Here is a 20,205-nt window from a genome sequence, read left to right on the forward strand (position 1 = left end):
AGATATTTCTGCATGTTTTTTCTCTGTGTAATCATGCAGAATATACTTTTCAGCACAGCCTAATATCTGTGGTTCCAACAGTCATAGCTGAAAACAGTCTTGATGACACTGTTGTGTGAATGTTCTTGTTGTGGATGGGAACACAGCACACGTTGAAAACTGTGGACCATCCCAGCACTGTAATGTCCACGTTTTTCTTTGTTATTGATTGATCAAATATCATGATCAATGAGAAGAAATTTATGTGTATATCACGTGAAATGTGTCTGTGACTCTCGCTTGACTGTGATCCTGATACGAGTGTTGGCCTGAGGCATGGTAGGTACTGTTATAGTCAGATAAACTATGTAGATGAGTCTTTCCTGGCCCTTCTTTTCCCCTCACTAACTGGTGTTGCCTATTCTTTCCAGGGATCCAGTTTCGTCTCCCTTCTTCCTGCAGTGTGGACCGAGCCGATCCACCTCCAGGTAAAAAAGTCCTCATCACCTTCACCAATCCATACATTGCAAAATTGCCAGTGTTAATGAAGTGTTAACTCTAACACCAAAAAAAGTGTCTATATTGTCCCAGTCTACATAGAGTAAAATGTTTTAATGTGTTCACTTCTTAACACTTTAGGGTTTAAAATTATGCTTTATAAAATCAACTTTTTCAGTGTGAATAGTCAACTCTAATATCAATCAATCAAATGTATTTATAAAGCCCTTTTAACATCAGCCGATGTCATAAAGTGCTATACAGAAATCCAGCCTTAAACCCCAAACAACAAGAAATGCCGATGTAGATGCACGGTCTAGAATACAGTTGGTGGGCTGATCAATATCTAATCTCAGCTGCATTTCATTTTGTCCATCCATCACAACTGATGATGGAAATCCTGAGCTGCCTGCCGGTCATTAGTTAGCTTGTGGTGGTGTAGTACTGAGTATAGAATTAGAAATTAGAATACTAGAATGGAAATTAACCTTATGACGGAATAAAGGTCAGCCATTTTGGTCAAGGAGTTGGTCAACCATGGTTTGCAAGTGCTTTGATAAGATATTGTGTAAAATAATGTTTGTTTGCTAGCTAGCCAGTCAGTATTAGAGGGATGATTCCATGCATTTTTCAAATTAACTACCAATATGCCAACATTCCATTCAAACAATGCAGTCAATCCACAGCCATACACTGGTTGAAATGATACTGGAAAAAAAAATAAGCGCAACATGTGAAGTGTTAGTGCCATGTTTCATGAGCTGAAATAAACGACCCCAGAAATTTTCCGGAGGCACAAAAAGCTTATGTCTCTCCAATTTTGTGCACACATTTATTTACATCCCTACATCCCTTTGCCAAGATAATCCATTAACATGACAGGTGTGGCATATCAAGAAGCTGATTAAACAGCATGATCATTACACAGGTGCACCTTGTGCTGGGGACAATAAAATGCCACTCTAAAATGTGCAGTTTTGTCACACAACACAATGCCACAGACGTCACATGTTTTGAGAGAGCGTGCATTTGGCATGCTGACTGGAGGAATGTCCACCAGAGCTGTTGCCAGAAAATTGAATGTACATTTTTCTACCATAAGCCGCCTCCAACGTCGTTTTAGAGAATTTGGCAGCAGGTCCAACCGGCCTCACAAGCACAGACCACATTTAACCACGCCAGCCCAGGACCTCCACATCCGGCTTCTTCACCTGCAAGATCGTCTGAGACCAGCCACCCGGACAGCTGATGAAACTGAGGAGTATTTCTGTCTGTAATAAAGACCTTTTGTGGGGAAATACTCAATCTGATTGGCTGGGCCTGGCTCCCCAGTGGGTAGGTCTGGCTTCCAAGTGGGTGGGCCTCTGAACTGTGACTCAGTAAAATCGTTGAAATTGTTGCATGTTGCATTTATATTTTTGTTCAGTATGTTTGATGAGAAGACTTAGGGTGTTTCTCAATATGCATACTATCATGCTCCGAGCACACAATCTGGAGCATGGGAGGGTCGGAGCATCAGTCCAAATCAAATAATTCAAAACGGAGCACGGAGGGAACTTCTCTGTTGCGTACTCCGTTTGTACACATTTCGAAGCATGCATCGATGCAAGCTTAAATGAAAAGTATGGACAGAAATATGAAGCAACCACATAAAAACCAATGCAACATTTCTTGAAATCAATGGCAGGTATTATTTGAGCTGAAGCGAGATAAAATAAGCTCAGACTTTGGAATGAAATGTTGCCCATTCACTTGTCATATGTTGCCTGACTACAATATTTTATCTTAAAAACGTTAAATACTTTCTGTGTTAATTCTGGCATGTTTAAAAGCCTACAATGCCCACTGTAGTATGTGTAGATTGCAAGCCCATAGTAAGTCAATAGGGCGAACTGGCTAGTAACTGCTGTTAGCTAGCTAGCTAGCCACGAATAATTGACATCTACCTTGTATAACATTCGTTTTAGGTCATTTATGTCTGTTTAAGTAGCTGGCTAGCTAGATTACTGCGATTCACATATAGCTAGCTGATATTTATGAAGTGAAATGTTTGCTTTCTGTATATTTTGTTTTGTCTCTATTGCCTGTTGTCCTGGCTGGAAGAAGGTGAATGGGGAGGTGTAGCATGTGTGAGGTAATACAGTAGGGGAGTGTGAATGCTTCTCAAATGTAATGTTTTATGAGTTCTCCATGCTCTCGTCCTCACAAGAACGGACTCAAGAGAACGTTCTCGGAGAATGCACTCGGAGCATGAGAGTGGGGAGAACGGTAGTACACATATGGAGATCATATAATGGCACTCACAGGTTTCCAAGGATACGTAAATGTTGACATGTAATGTCTGTTTGCATATATTGTAGAGGTTATTTATACAGGGAATTGGCATAAAACCTTTATAAACTGTATGTATACCAATTCCCTGTATAAATAGCCTCTAAAATATATGCAAACAGACATTACATGTCAACATGTATATATCCTTGGAAAGTAAGGCATGTGATATCAGAAATTGTAGAATTATTGTCTACCTAACATACTGTCATATATTTATACAGAGAATTGGTATAAAACCTTTATAGACTGTATTTGTAAAGGTGTTATACCAATTTGCTGTATAAATCTGTATAAATATTTGACAACAATTCTACAATATCTGCATATGTCAAATCAGGATTATGCTTCTACTACCATTCATTCCAATTAGACTGGTTTAGATTTCTCCCTGATCAATATGGCTGCCATTTTGACCCCATTGTGTAATGTCTAGGGTTTATGACATAGCCCCTCTAGTAATTTAATAGGATCTCTATGGTACTGAGGATCTGTACTAAGCCTGAGCTGCCTGCTAGTCATTAGTTAGGTGGTGGTGGTGTGATAATGAGGATCTGTCCAATGCGTGAGGTCATCATGGCTCTCGGTGTGGGTTGTGTAAAGCAGCTGGTGGTAGGAGTTAAACATGGTTCTCTGGTGACTTGGAGGGTAGGATTTATACATGGCTCTGGTAACTTGGAGGGTAGCAGTCAAAGATGGTTCTCTGGTGACTGGGGGTGGGAATTAAACACGGTTCTCTGGTGATTGGGGGTAGGAGTTAAACATGGTTCTCTGGTGACTGAGGGTAGGAGTTAAACATGGTTCTGGTTACTTGGAGGGTAGGAGTTAAACATGGTTCTGGTGACTTGGAGGGTAGGAGTTAAACATGTTTCTCTGGTGACTTGGAGGGTAGGAGTTAAACATGTTTCTCTGGTGACTTGGAGGGTAGGAGTTAAACATGGTTCTGGTGACTTGGAGGGTAGGAGTTAAACATGGTTCTGGTTACTTGGAGGGTAGGAGTTAAACATGGTTCTGGTGACTTCGAGGGTAGGAGTTAAACATGTTTCTCTGGTGACTTGGAGGGTAGAAGTTAAACATGTTTCTCTGGTGACTTGGAGGGTAGGAGTTAAACATGGTTCTGGTTACTTGGGGGGTAGAAGTTAAACATGGTTCTGGTGACTTGGAGGGTAGGAAGTAAACATGTTTCTCTGGTGACTTGGAGGGTAGAAGTTAAACATGGTTCTGGTTACTTGGAGGGTAGGAGTTAAACATGGTTCTGGTGACTTGGAGGGTAGGAGTTAAACATGTTTCTCTGGTGACTTGGAGGGTAAGAGTTAAACATGTTTCTCTGGTGATTTGGGGGGTAGGAGTTAAACATGGTTCTGGTTATTTGGAGGGTAGGAGTTAAACATGGTTCTCTGGTGACTGAGGGTAGGAGTTAAACATGGTTCTCTGGTGACTGAGGGTAGGAGTTAAACATGGTTCTCTGGTGACTGAGGGTAGGAGTTAAACATGGTTCTGGTTATTTGGAGGGTAGGAGTTAAACATGGTTCTCTGGTGACTGGGGGTAGGAGTTAAACATGGTTCTCTGGTGACTGAGGGTAGGAGTTAAACATGGTTCTCTGGTGACTGAGGGTAGCAGTCAAAGATGGTTCTCTGGTGACTGAGGGTAGGAGTTAAACATGGTTCTGGTTATTTGGAGGGTAGGAGTTAAACATGGTTCTCTGGTGATTGAGGGTAGGAGTTAAACATGGTTCTCTGGTGACTGAGGGTAGGAGTTAAACATGGTTCTGGTTACTTGGAGGGTAGGAGTTAATCATGGTTCCCTGGTGACTAGGGGATGGAGTTAAACATGGTTCTCTGGTGACTGAGGGTAGGAGTTAAACATGGTTCTCTGGTGACTGAGGGTAGGAGTTAAACATGGTTCTCTGGTGACTGAGGGTAGGAGTTAAACATGGTTCTGGTTACTTGGAGGGTAGGAGTTAATCATGGTTCCCTGGTGACTAGGGGATGGAGTTAAACATGGTTCTCTGGTGACTGAGGGTAGGAGTTAAACATGGTTCTCTGGTGACTTTTAGGGTAGAAGTCATAGATGGTTCTCTGGTGATTGGGGTAGCAGTTAAACATGGTTTTCTGGTGACTTGGAGGGTAGGGGTCAAAGATGGTTCTCTGGTGACAGGGTAGGATTAAACATTGTTCTCTGTTGACTTGGAGGGTAGAAGTCAAAGATGGTTCTCTGGTGACTTGGAGGGTAGGAGTTAAACATTGTTCTCTGGTGACTGAAGGTAGGAGTTTAACGGGAAATACCTAGTGCAAAGAGAGGCCAACGACAGATAGACATGTCATCTCCTTTTAGGGAGTTTTACAGCCCAACATCTCCTGCCTTTCCCATCGGCTGTTGGCTACAACACACCTCCTGAATACAGAGAGACTCACACGGCTCCTGCTTGTCAAGTTGCAGTGCAACGTCGGCAGGCACACAGGGTTTGTGTCTGTCTCACTGTTTGCTTTCTGTAGGGAGGCAAGGATGCAATATGGCATCTCTTGCTGGGTACAGGTGTTGTTCTTTTTCAAAGAGGTCGTTTTCTACAGAGTATTCAAATCCACTCTGTTTGAATGGGAGGCTGCTTAAGATGTCAGAGTTTCACACTTCCTGTCTGACTTTGAAGCGGCACACCATTAAAGCTCAGGGATAGAAATTTAAAAATGAATCCTGTATGACTGTGTCACCCGTCCTACTCAATTTCCTATCCACCCACAAAGTCTTGCGGAAAAACGACAACCTTTTCAAGTGGGAAGGAATCCATCTAAAGTGAGAGTAAATGCAGAGTTCTATTTGTTTCATGTGGAGTCTTATCACATCTAATGACTAATTAGATCTATCACACAATCTGCTCGTTAACATTGTGAATGGATTTAGTTCATGTTGTGCCTTATTTATTTTTTTAACCAGTAGTGTAATTATGTTAAACATGTGTCAGCCAGTCACCGGCAATGTGTGTAGCCGTGCGTGACCTTGAAAGGATTAGGGAGATTATTCAACAGTAAGCAAAATTGAATATGAATGAATTCATGAATGGTTCAGTTGGTGCATGAACACATGAATAAATGAATGGTTCAGTTGGTGCATGAACACATGAATAAATGAATGGTTCAGTTGGTGCATGAACACATGAATAAATGAATGGTTCAGTTGGTGCATGAACACATTAATAAATGAATGGTTCAGTTGGTGCATGAACACATGAATAAATGAATGGTTCAGTTGGTGCATGAACACATGAATAAATGAATGGTTCAGTTGGTGCATGAACACATGAATAAATGAATGCCTGAATACATGTGTGGGACTATTGAGTTCCTGAGTTACACAACTTATTGGTGATGAAGTCTATTTTTGTCTCTGCAATGAATCACAGCCTTTCTCCTTCAGTGACTCATCCAACAGTTTCGTAAAATAGCGGTTTAGAAATTTTGTTTGACAATGTCACCATCCACAGGGCCATCAGCATGCTGCAGTCTCTGCAAACGGTGAGCTCAGTAATGAACACCGTATCTGGGACTCCAGTGCAAATAATCCCATGAGCTGTTCCTTTCATCATATAAAGGAGTGTTAACTGACATCATTCATTGTACTGTATTCTGGACGGCATAATTCATTGTACTGTATTCTGGACGGTATAATTCATTGTACTGTATTCTGGACGGCATAATTCATTGTACTGTATTCTGGACGGCACAATTCATTGTACTGTATTCTGGACGGCACAATTCATTGTACTGTATTCTGGACGGCATAATTCATTGTACTGTATTCTGGACGGCACAATTCATTGTACTGTATTCTGGACGGCATAATTCATTGTACTGTATTCTGGACGGCATAATTCATTGTACTGTATTCTGGACGGTATAATTCATTGTACTGTATTCTGGACGGCATAATTCATTGTACTGTATTCTGGACGGTATAATTCATTGTACTGTATTCTGGACGGAATAATTCATTGTACTGTATTCTGGACGGCATAATTCATTGTACTGTATTCTGGACGGAATAATTCATTGTACTGTATTCTGGACGGCACAATTCATTGTACTGTATTCTGGACGGAATAATTCATTGTACTGTATTCTGGACGGCATAATTCATTGTACTGTATTCTGGACGGCACAATTCATTGTACTGTATTCTGGACGGCATAATTCATTGTACTGTATTCTGGACGGTATAATTCATTGTACTGTATTCTGGACGGCATAATTCATTGTACTGTATTCTGTACGGAATAATTCATTGTACTGTATTCTGGACGGCATAATTCATTGTACTGTATTCTGGACGGCACAATTCATTGTACTGTATTCTGGACGGCATAATTCCACAAAACAAGCAACTGGTGTTTGGTGTCTTTGATACTAGATAATGTACAGTGTCAGTAAATGTATGATGAATCACTTCTTCTTGGAGTGTGTGACAGGGTGTCAACAGAGTAAGATGATAATACATGTCCTCACTGCCTGCAGGACTACACTGACCTGATGGTAATTCACAAGGAATCTGGTAGTAACATCTGCTCACCTTTGTCTCACATGGCCTGTTTGATATAACTATATATTTTAAACAATAACAGGAGGCTATCAGAATTAAAAGTTAATATCAAGCAACTGCATTTAATATAATTGAAGCAATGGTACCTGTCTGAGCCCAGCCTGTGATGCAGGCATACTGTACCACCTTGCTACTAGCTCTGTTCTGCTGTTTATTGTTTTATTTTACCTTTATTTTACCAGGTAAGTTGACTGAGAACACATTCTCATTTACAGCAATGACCTTGGAAATAGTTACACGGGAGAGGACAGGGGATGAATGAGCCAATTGGAAGCTGGGGATGATCAGGTGGCAATGATGGTATGAGGGCCAGATTGCATTTCCACTTGAAAGAAGGGTTCCTTCTCATTATCCTTCACTGCCCAGAAGGAGCCTTAGCCTGTTAAAACTGGGCTTATTAACCAGGAAGAAGGGTTCCTTCTCATTATCCTTCACTGCCCAGAAGGAGCCTTAGCCTGTTAAAACTGGGCTTATTAACCAGGAAGAAGGGTTCCTTCTCATTATCCTTCACTGCCCAGAAGGAACCTTAGCCTGTTAAAACTGGGCTTATTAACCAGGAAGAAGGGTTCCTTCTCATTATCCTTCACTGCCCAGAAGGAGCCTTAGCCTGTTAAAACTGGGCTTACTAACCAGGAAGAAGGGTTCCTTCTCATTATCCTTCACTGCCCAGAAGGAGCCTTAGCCTGTTAAAACTGGGCTTATTAACCAGGAAGAAGGGTTCCTTTCCATAATCATCCACTGCCCAGAAAGAGGTATAGTCTGTAAACACTGGGGTTATTAATTTAACCAGGAAGAAGAGTCCGTGTTGAGTGTTCATCTCTGTGCCAGTAAAAAAAAGGTTCCCCCTTTCTTCCAACCTGTGTCCTCAAGTCTCCCTACGATGCATTTTACATAACCCCCTCACATTTGTGTAAAGTACTTAAGTAAAAATACTTTAAAGTACTACTTAAGTCATTTTTGAGGTATCTGTACTTTACTATTTATACTTTTGACAACTTTTACTTTTACTTCACTACATTCCTAGAGAAAATAATATACTTTTTACTCCATACATTTTCCCTGACAACCAAAAGTACTCGTTACATTTTGAATGCTTAGCAGGACAGGAAAATGGTACAGTTCACACACTTATCAAGAGAACATCCCTGGTCATCCCTACTGCCTCTGATCTGAAGAACTCAATAAACAGGAATGCTTGGTTTGTAAATGATATCTGAGTGTTGGAGTGTGCCCCTGGCTATCTGTAATGATATCTGAGTGTTGGAGTGTGCCCCTGGCTATCTGTAATGATATCTGAGTGTTGGAGTGTGCCCCTGGCTATCTGTAATGATATCTGAGTGTTGGAGTGTGCCCCTGGCTATCTGTAATGATATCTGAGTGTTGGAGTGTGCCCCTGGCTATCTGTAATGATATCTGAGTGTTGGAGTGTGCCCCTGGCTATCTGTAATGATATCTGAGTGTTGGAGTGTGCCCCTGGCTATCTGTAATGATATCTGAGTGTTGGAGTGTGCCCCTGGCTATCTGTAATGATATCTGAGTGTTGGAGTGTGCCCCTGGCTATCTGTAATGATATCTGAGTGTTGGAGTGTGCCCCTGGCTATCTGTAATGATATCTGAGTGTTGGAGTGTGCCCCTGGCTATCTGTAATGATATCTGAGTGTTGGAGTGTGCCCCTGGCTATCTGTAATGATATCTGAGTGTTGGAGTGTGCCCCTGGCTATCTGTAATGATATCTGAGTGTTGGAGTGTGCCCCTGGCTATCTGTAATGATATCTGAGTGTTGGAGTGTGCCCCTGGCTATCTGTAATGATATCTGAGTGTTGGAGTGTGCCCCTGGCTATCTGTAATGATATCTGAGTGTTGGAGTGTGCCCCTGGCTATCTGTAATGATATCTGAGTGTTGGAGTGTGCCCCTGGCTATCTGTAATGATATCTGAGTGTTGGAGTGTGCCCCTGGCTATCTGTAATGATATCTGAGTGTTGGAGTGTGCCCCTGGCTATCTGTAATGATATCTGAGTGTTGGAGTGTGCCCCTGGCTATCTGTAATGATATCTGAGTGTTGGAGTGTGCCCCTGGCTATCTGTAATGATATCTGAGTGTTGGAGTGTGCCCCTGGCTATCTGTAATGATATCTGAGTGTTGGAGTGTGCCCCTGGCTATCTGTAATGATATCTGAGTGTTGGAGTGTGCCCCTGGCTATCTGTAATGATATCTGAGTGTTGGAGTGTGCCCCTGGCTATCTGTAATGATATCTGAGTGTTGGAGTGTGCCCCTGGCTATCTGTAATGATATCTGAGTGTTGGAGTGTGCCCCTGGCTATCTGTAATGATATCTGAGTGTTGGAGTGTGCCCCTGGCTATCTGTAATGATATCTGAGTGTTGGAGTGTGCCCCTGGCTATCTGTAATGATATCTGAGTGTTGGAGTGTGCCCCTGGCTATCTGTAATGATATCTGAGTGTTGGAGTGTGCCCCTGGCTATCTGTAATGATATCTGAGTGTTGGAGTGTGCCCCTGGCTATCTGTAATGATATCTGAGTGTTGGAGTGTGCCCCTGGCTATCTGTAATGATATCTGAGTGTTGGAGTGTGCCCCTGGCTATCTGTAATGATATCTGAGTGTTGGAGTGTGCCCCTGGCTATCTGTAATGATATCTGAGTGTTGGAGTGTGCCCCTGGCTATCTGTAATGATATCTGAGTGTTGGAGTGTGCCCCTGGCTATCTGTAATGATATCTGAGTGTTGGAGTGTGCCCCTGGCTATCTGTAATGATATCTGAGTGTTTGAGTGTGCCCCTGGCTATCTGTAATGATATCTGAGTGTTGGAGTGTGCCCCTGGCTATCTGTAATGATATCTGAGTGTTGGAGTGTGCCCCTGGCTATCTGTAATGATATCTGAGTGTTGGAGTGTGCCCCTGGCTATCTGTAATGATATCTGAGTGTTGGAGTGTGCCCCTGGCTATCTGTAATGATATCTGAGTGTTGGAGTGTGCCCCTGGCTATCTGTAATGATATCTGAGTGTTGGAGTGTGCCCCTGGCTATCTGTAATGATATCTGAGTGTTGGAGTGTGCCCCTGGCTATCTGTAATGATATCTGAGTGTTGGAGTGTGCCCCTGGCTATCTGTAATGATATCTGAGTGTTGGAGTGTGCCCCTGGCTATCTGTAATGATATCTGAGTGTTGGAGTGTGCCCCTGGCTATCTGTAATGATATCTGAGTGTTGGAGTGTGCCCCTGGCTATCTGTAATGATATCTGAGTGTTGGAGTGTGCCCCTGGCTATCTGTAATGATATCTGAGTGTTGGAGTGTGCCCCTGGCTATCTGTAATGATATCTGAGTGTTGGAGTGTGCCCCTGGCTATCTGTAATGATATCTGAGTGTTGGAGTGTGCCCCTGGCTATCTGTAATGATATCTGAGTGTTGGAGTGTGCCCCTGGCTATCTGTAATGATATCTGAGTGTTGGAGTGTGCCCCTGGCTATCTGTAATGATATCTGAGTGTTGGAGTGTGCCCCTGGCTATCTGTAATGATATCTGAGTGTTGGAGTGTGCCCCTGGCTATCTGTCAATAAAAAAAATAAAGAAAATTGTGTCTTCTGGTTTGCTTAATATAAGGAATTTGAAATGGTTTATATTTTTTAATTTACTTTTGATACTTATATATATTTAAAACCAAATACTTTTAGACTTTTACTCAAGTAGTATTTTACTGGGTGACTTTCACTTTTACTTGAGTAATTTTTTATTAAAATATCTTTACTTTGACTTTTTACTACTTTTTCCACCACTGTCCCCTCATCACTCCGCCCTTCAGTTTCATCACTCACTCTCACCCCATCTTTCTTTATTAAATGATCATCCTCCATTCTCTCCCTTTCAGAACCTCTGTTTTAGAGTAACTCATCTTCATCGATCTCTCTCCCTGCTTGCTCTCCAGTGGTAACGCACATGCCTAGCTATATGTCGAAGACGCCCCCGCCGGCACCTCCTCGCGCCACCTCCAAGCCCCTCATCTCGGTGACGGCCCAGAGCAGCACAGACTCCACTCAGGACGCCTACCACGAGGGGAGGGACCCGCGGGGGAGTGTACTGTGGGCGCCGGACGGTCTGGGCGGCTCGGGTCGAACCCTCTACAACTCCACCGACAGCCTGGACAGCGCCAACGTGGTGACGCTGGCCATGGAGACGGCAGGGAGCAAGCGGCACGCCTCCTCGGGCAGCCACAGCTCGGTGCAGACGTGTGACAAGGCGGTGTTGGTGTCCAAGGCTGAGGAATACCTCAAAACGCCACGTTCCTCCATAGGGATACAGGTAAAACCAGCTCACACACACACACACACACACACACACACACACACACACACACACACACACACACACACACACACACACACACACACACACACACACACACACACACACACACACACACACACTTACACAGATGTACACACATACCGAGATGTACACATGCACACGCATGCACACACACACAACCACACACACACACACACAAACACAAACCACCTGTGATGACGAATAGAGTAGAATAACATTAGAGGAAACTGTTGTTGATTACTATTTATCAGTGGAATTCAATTTGATCATATTATCTGTTTTACATTGGCAACAAATGTAATTTCTGGATGCCTGCTGCTGTGACTTTTTCAGGTCCTCTTAAATTTCATTAAGCACGTCATATAGCATTAATGTAACCATTTAGGCCCTTAATTGCACTCAAGCCAACATTCTGTTTCTTTTGCAATGCAGTTTCTCAAGGGATAGATAAAAGCCAATACATCATCGCCATCATCATCATCACCAATATCATCAACATCCCCATCATAACCTTCAGTGCCAGCACCATATTTATCATATCTGTTACCATATCTGGTACAATTCGTTATTTACTCTGAAGTACTCGTTGACATTTTATTCCACACAACTTTTTTGATGTCATTATTTTGAAGTACTGGGTCTATGCTGTTGACATGACAATAGATGAGTGTGTGAGCTCGTAAACTGAGCCGTAGAAAGAGAGGGACAGGCCTATAAAAGCCATCCCTCTCATGGAGACACAGTCATCTGATCAGGATCAAAAGCTCTCAGGACAAACACTCCTCTGGCATCACTTGATGCAGATCCTCTCTCGCTCGCTCTCTCTCGCTTTCTCTCTCTCCTTCTCTCTTTGACTCTCTCTCTCTGACTCTCTCTCTCTGACTCTCTCTCTCCCTCTCCCTCTCTCTGACTCATGCTCTCTTTGATTCTCTCTCTCTGACTCTCTCTCTGACTCTCTCTCTCTGACTCTCTCTCTCTCTCCCTCCCTCTCTCTCTCTCTCAGTCTCTCTCTCTCTCTCTCTCTGACTCACGCTCTCTCTGACTCTTTTTTTCACTTTATTCTCCCCTATCTCCTTCTCTCCCTCTCTATCGCTCTCTCTGTGTGTCCTTTCTCTCTCTCTCTCTCGCTCTATACCCCCATCTCCTTCTCTCTCTACCCCTCCTCTGTCTTTATCCCTCTCCCTGTATACAGTTTCTAGTATATATCACTACAGATTACTACCCTTTTATGATTTATGCCACTAAGCAGCATCATTGATTTTCTAGTAAAGTCCATTGGTAAAATAGTTCCCCCATGATACTGTCAAGAAGTTCATTATGACATGTGACCAGTGTTATTGTTTATGTTCACGTTGTTGTTTACCAGGTGGAGACGGCGACTGACTCGGAGTCGGAGGGTAAAGGTCTTCCTCAATACCATTCTGTTGGCACCCAGGTGGAGGATAACAAACGGTATGTGGCACACAGGAAGTGGAAACTGGAAATACAACCGTTGCATAATTTGGCCTCTGACCCTTTACAGCAGCAGTCAAGAATTTCCCTCTGGATCCTGATTGCACTAACTAAATATTTATTGATTTTGTGAAAGTTATTATGCAATCTACTTTTTTGTACGTACTGTATCTGTGAACGGGTTATATTGATGTTTTCTCTCTCTTTGGATCCATATATTGTTCATCTAATCTCTTTATTATTGTCTGTATACATACGAGTGTGTGTGTCTGCATGTGTCTGTGCTCCCTCAGGCATGGCAGGTTCAAGCGCTCCAACAGCGTGACGACAGCCGTACAAGCTGACATGGAACTAGAGGGCTTCCCCACCATGGAGGACAAGGGACTGCAGTTCGGAGGGGGCTTGGGTTTCCGAGGGGGCCACTCGGAGCCCAGTACACCCACCCAGTACGGGGCCGTCCGCACTGTCCGCACCCAGGGCCTCTTCAGCTACCGGGAGGACTACCAGCGTTCCTCCAGCGGTCCTCCCAGTCCGCAGCCCGAGTCGTGGCTGACAGAGCCCTCTCTGGAGGGACCTGAGACGGGCCGGGTGTCCCCCCTCCGCAGGGATGGCAGCTGGTTCATGCAGCTCCTCCATAATGAAACTAAGAGGATGGAGGGATGGTGTAAAGACATGGAGAGAGAGGCGGAGGAGCATGACCTGTTGGAGGAGAGTGAGTGTCTGACGCTGCAGCTTAGATGCATATACTGGCTCTATAGCTCCTAAGACTGTTCACATTCTAATGCATTAGATTCTAAATACATTCACTGATAACCATTTTGAATGGAATGGGCAAAGTCATGTTTGTAGATGGAAATGTAATATACAACCGACAAGCATTGTTATTACCACCGCTAATGAATACCGGTTTATCTTTTGATGGTTGAGGCAGTGGACAGATTTGAGTGAGATAACACTCTGTGAGCTGTCAATGAGGATAACGCTGTGCGTGGTCTCTCCCTCTCCCTCTCCCTCTCCCTCTCCCTCTCCCTCTCCCTCTCCCTCTCCCTCTGTGTGTGGTGTGTGTGTGTGTGCTTGTGTGTCTTTTCCAGTCCTAGGGAAAATCCGGAGTGCGGTGGGCAGTGCACAACTCCTCATGTCTCAAAAATTCCAGCAGTTCTACTGGCTGTGTCAACAGAACCTGGTGGGTACCTATAATACCATAATGGAACATGACAAGTGTGTGTGTCTTCAAAATACACCTTATGTCTTACATTCTCACTGTTGATGACTAACCAACAGCACAGGGCTTGAGAAGTGATGACTAACCAACAGCACAGGGCTTGAGAAGTGATGACTAACCAACAGCACAGGGCTTGAGAAGTGATGACTAACCAACAGCACAGGGCTTGAGAAGTGATGACTAACCAACAGCACAGGGCTTGAGAAGTGATGACTAACCAACAGTACAGGGCTTGAGAAGTGATGACTTACCAACAGCACAGGGCTTGAGAAGTGATGACTTACCAACAGCACAGGGCTTGAGAAGTTATGACTTACCAACAGCACAGGGCTTGAGAAGTGATGACTAACCAACAGCACAGGGCTTGAGAAGTGATGACTAACCAACAGTACAGGGCTTGAGAAGTGATGACTTACCAACAGCACAGGGCTTGAGAAGTGATGACTAACCAACAGCACAGGGCTTGAGAAGTGAGGGCTTGAGAAGAAACTTCCGGCGCCGACCGAGATGGCCGCCTCGCTTCGCGTTCCTTGGAAAATATGCAGTATTTTGTTTTTTTATGTGTTATTTCTTACATCGGTACCCCAGGTAATCTTAGGTTTCATTACATACAGTCGGGAGGAACTACTGAATATACGATTAACGTCAACTCACCATCGTTATAACCAGGAATATGACTTTCCCGAAACGGATCCAGTGTTTTGCCTTCCACCCAATACAATGGATCTGATCTCAGCCGGGGACCCTATACGACGCCGTAAAAGGGGCAAACGTAGCGGTCTCCTGGTCAGGCTTCGGAGACGGGCACATCGCGCTCCACTCCCTAGCATACTACTCGCCAATGTCCAGTCTCTTGACAATAAGGTTGATGAAATCCGAGCACGGGTAGCATTCCAGAGAGACATCAGGGATTGCAACGTGCTCTGCTTCACGGAAACATGGCTAACTCAAGAGACGCTAACGGAGTCGGTGCAGCCAGCTGGTTTCTTCACGCATCGCGCCGACAGAAACATACATCTTTCTGGTAAGAAGAGGGGCGGGGGGGTATGCCTTATGATTAACGAGACGTGGTGTGATCATCATAACAACACACAGGAACTCAAGTCATTCTGTTCACCTGATCTAGAACTCCTCACAATAAAATGTCGACCGCATTATCTACCAAGGGAATTCTCTTCAATCATAATCACAGCCGTATATATTCCCCCCCAAGCAGACACATCGATGGCCCTGAACGAACTTTATCTGACTCTTTGTAAACTGGAAACCACACACCCTGAGGCTGCATTCATCGTAGCTGGGGATTTTAACAAGGCTAATCTAAAAACAAAACTCCCTAAATTCTATCAGCATATCGATTGTGCTACCAGGGCTGGTAAAACCCTGGATCATTGTTATACTAACTTCCGCGACGCATATAAGGCCCTCCCCCGCCCTCCTTTCGGAAAAGCTGACCACGACTCCATTTTGTTGATTCCAGCCTACAAACAGAAACTAAAACAACAAGCTCCCGCGCTCAGGTCTGTTCAACGCTGGTCCGACCAATCTGATTCCACGCTTCAAGACTGCTTCGATCACGCGGATTGGAATATGTTCCGCATTGCGTCCAACAACAACATGGACGAATATGCTGATTCGGTGAGCGAGTTCATTAGGAAGTGCATTGACGATGTCGTACCCACAGCAACGATTAAAACATTCCCAAACCAGAAACCGTGGATTGACGGCAGCATTCGCGTGAAACTGAAAGCGCGAACCACTGCTTTTAACCAGGGCAAGGTGACCGGAAACATGACCGAATACAAACAGTGTAGCTATTCTCTCCGCAAGGCAATCAAACAGGCTAAGTCCCAGTACAGAGACAAAATAGAGTCGCAATTCAACAGCTCAGACACAAGAGGTATGTGGCAGGGTCTACAGTCTATCACGGATTACAAAAAGAAAACCAGCCCCGTCGCGGACCAGGATGTCTTGCTCCCAGACAGGCTAAATAACTTTTTTGCCCGCTTTGAGGACAATACAGTGCCACTGACACGGCCCGCTACCAAAACCTGCGGGCTCTCCTTCACTGCAGCCGAGGTGAGTAAAACATTTAAACGTGTTAACCCTCGCAAGGCTGCAGGCCCAGACGGCATTCCCAGCCGCGTCCTCAGAGCATGCGCAGACCAGCTGGCTGGTGTGTTTACGGACATATTCAATCAATCCTTATCCCAGTCTGCTGTTCCCACATGCTTCAAGAGGGCCACCATTGTTCCTGTTCCCAAGAAAGCTAAGGTAACTGAGCTAAACGACTACCGCCCCGTAGCACTCACTTCCGTCATCATGAAGTGCTTTGAGAGACTAGTCAAGGACCATATCACCTCCACCCTACCGGACACCCTAGACCCACTCCAATTTGCTTACCGACCCAATAGGTCCACAGACGACGCAATCGCAACCACACTGCACACTGCCCTAACCCATCTGGACAAGAGGAATACCTATGTGAGAATGCTGTTCATCGATTACAGCTCAGCATTTAACACCATAGTACCCTCCAAACTCGTCATCAAGCTCGAGACCCTGGGTCTCGACCCCGCCCTGTGCAACTGGGTCCTGGACTTCCTGACGGGCCGCCCCCAGGTGGTGAGGGTAGGTAACAACATCTCCACCCCGCTGATCCTCAACACTGGGGCCCCACAAGGGTGCGTTCTGAGCCCTCTCCTGTACTCCCTGTTCACCCACGACTGCGTGGCCATGCACGCCTCCAACTCAATCATCAAGTTTGCGGATGACACTACAGTGGTAGGCTTGATTACCAACAACGACGAGACGGCCTACAGGGAGGAGGTGAGGGCCCTCGGAGTGTGGTGTCAGGAAAATAACCTCACACTCAACGTCAACAAAACAAAGGAGATGATTGTGGACTTCAGGAAACAGCAGAGGGAGCACCCCCCTATCCACATCGACGGGTCAGTAGTGGAGAAGGTGGAAAGTTTTAAGTTCCTCGGTGTACACATCACGGACAAACTGAATTGGTCCACCCACACAGACAGCGTTGTGAAGAAGGCGCAGCAGCGCCTCTTCAACCTCAGGAGGCTGAAGAAATTCGGCTTGTCACCAAAAGCACTCACAAACTTCTACAGATGCACAATCGAGAGCATCCTGTCGGGCTGTATCACCGCCTGGTACGGCAACTGCTCCGCCCACAACCGTAAGGCTCTCCAGAGGGTAGTGAGGTCTGCAGAACGCATCACCGGGGGCAAACTACCTGCCCTCCAGGACACCTACACCACCCGATGTCACAGGAAGGCCATAAAGATCATCAAGGACAACAACCACCCAAGCCACTGCCTGTTCACCCCGCTATCATCCAGAAGGCGAGGTCAGTACAGGTGCATCAAAGCAGGGACCGAGAGACTGAAAAACAGCTTCTATCTCAAGGCCAACAGACTGTTAAACAGCCACCACTAACATTTAGCGGCCGCTGCCAACATACTGACTCAACTCCAGCCACTTTAAAAATGGGAATTGATGGAAATTATGTAAAAATGTACCACTAGCCACTTTAAACAATGCCACTTAATATAATGTTTACATACCCTACATTACCCATCTCATATGTATATGTATATACTGTACTCTATATCATCTACTGCATCTTGCCATCTTTATGTAATACATGTACCACTAGCCACTTTAAACTATGCCACTTTATGTTTACATACCCTACAGTACTCATCTCATATGTATATACCGTACTCTATACCATCTACTGCATCTTGCCTATGCCGTTCTGTACCATCACTCATTCATATATCTTTATGTACATATTCTTTATCCCTTTACACTTGTGTGTATAAGGTAGTAGTTGTGGAATTATTAGGTTAGATTACTTGTTGTTATTACTGCATTGTCGGAACTAGAAGCACAAGCATTTCGCTACACTCGCATTAACATCTGCTAACCATGTGTATGTGACTAATAAAATTTGATTTTGATTTGATTTGATGACTAACCAACAGCACAGGGCTTGAGAAGTGATGACTAACCAACAGCACAGGGCTTGAGAAGTGATGACTTACCAACAGTACAGGGCTTGAGAAGTGATGACTACCCAACAGTACAGGGCTTGAGAAGTGATGACTTACCAACAGCACAGGGCTTGAGAAGTGCTGACTAACCAACAGTACAGGGCTTGAGAAGTGATGACTTACCAACAGTACAGGGCTTGAGAAGTGATGACTTACCAACAGTACAGGGCTTGAGAAGTGATGACTTACCAACAGCACAGGGCTTGAGAAGTGATGACTTACCAACAGCACAGGGCTTGAGAAGTGATGACTTACCAACAGCACAGGGCTTGAGAAGTAATGACTAACCAACAGCACAGGGCTTGAGAAGTGATGACTAACCAACAGCACAGGGCTTGAGAAGTTATGACTTGCAGGACACCTACTGGATGAACAATGTTCAAGTAAGGTTTGCAGGGACACCTAGTGGTTGGACCGTGCACAGTAAGATTTGCAGGTGTTGGATGATACAGTAGCTGTTGATGTAACACAAGCATTTAAAAATTGGCACTATAGTCTGTAACAGTTATGGCTATACCAGATAACAACTATATTGTGTATATGTTTCATGAAATCAAACAAACACATTCTCATGGTCACTGAGGTGTTGATAACTACAGTGAGGGAAAAAAGTATTTGATCCCCTGCTGATTTTGTACGTTTGCCCACTGACAAAGAAATGATCAGTCTGTAATTTTAATGGTAGGTTTATTTGAACAGTGAGAGACAGAATATCAACAAAAAAATCCAGAAAAACGCATGTCAAAAATTTTATAAATTGATTTGCATTTTAATGAGGGAAATAAGTATTTGACCCCTCTGCAAAACATGACTTAGTACTTGGTGGCAAAACCCTTGTTGGCAATCACAGAGGTCAGATGTTTCTTGTAGTTGGCCACCAGGTTTGCACACATCTCAGGAGAGATTTTGTCCCACTCCTCTTTGCAGATCTTCTTCAAGTAATTAAGGTTTCGAGACTGACGTTTGGCAACTCGAACCTTCAGCTCCCTCCACAGATTTTCTATGGGATTAAGGTCTGGAGACTGGCTAGGCCACTCCAGGACCTTAATGTGCTTATTCTTGAGCCACTCCTTTGTTGCCTTGGCCGTGTGTTTTGGGTCATTGTCATGCTGGAATACCCATCCACGACCCATTTTCAATACCCTGGCTGAGGGAAGGAGGTTTTCACCCAAGATTTGACGGTACATGGCCCCGTCCATCGTCCCTTTGATGCGGTGAAGTTGTCCTGTCCCCTTAGCAGAAAAACACCCCCAAAGCATAATGTTTCCACCGCCATGTTTGACGGTGGGGATGGTTTCTTGGGGTCATAGGCAGCATTCCTCCTCCTCCAAACACGGCAAGTTGAGTTGATGCCAAAGAACTCCATTTTGGTCTCATCTGACCACAACACGTTCACCCAGTTGTCCTCTGAATCATTCAGATGTTCATTGGCAAACTTCAGACGGGCATGTATATGTGCTTTCTTGAGCAGGGGGACCTTGCGGGCGCTGCAGGATTTCAGTCCTTCACGGCGTAGTGTGTTACCAATTGTTTTCTTGGTGACTATGGTCCCAGCTGCCTTGAGATCATTGACAAGATCCTCCTGTGTAGTTCTGGGCTGATTCCTCACTATTCTCATGATCATTGCAACTCCACGAGGTGAGATCTTGCATGGAGCCCTAGGCCAAGGGAGTTTGACAGTTCTTTTGTGTTTCTTCCATTTGCGAATAATCGCACCAACTG

At 44.5% G+C, this 20,205-nt stretch overlaps 1 protein-coding gene across 3 annotated transcripts in view; it reads left to right on the forward strand.

Moving 5' to 3' along the window:
• The window catches only part of LOC139582623 (disks large-associated protein 2-like), a 160,056-nt gene that overhangs the window by 131,862 nt on the left and 7,989 nt on the right, over positions 1-20,205 (forward strand). For all 3 annotated transcript variants that reach the window (XM_071412766.1, XM_071412764.1, XM_071412767.1), the window contains 5 exons: positions 411-467; positions 11,336-11,709; positions 13,103-13,188; positions 13,482-13,900; positions 14,280-14,371. In XM_071412766.1, the coding sequence (XP_071268867.1) occupies positions 411-467; positions 11,336-11,709; positions 13,103-13,188; positions 13,482-13,900; positions 14,280-14,371 (1,028 nt within the window). The remainder of the gene's footprint in view (positions 1-410; positions 468-11,335; positions 11,710-13,102; positions 13,189-13,481; positions 13,901-14,279; positions 14,372-20,205) is intronic.

The sequence above is a fragment of the Salvelinus alpinus genome, chromosome 8 (assembly GCF_045679555.1).
Source record: "Salvelinus alpinus chromosome 8, SLU_Salpinus.1, whole genome shotgun sequence".
NCBI lineage: Eukaryota > Metazoa > Chordata > Actinopteri > Salmoniformes > Salmonidae > Salvelinus > Salvelinus alpinus.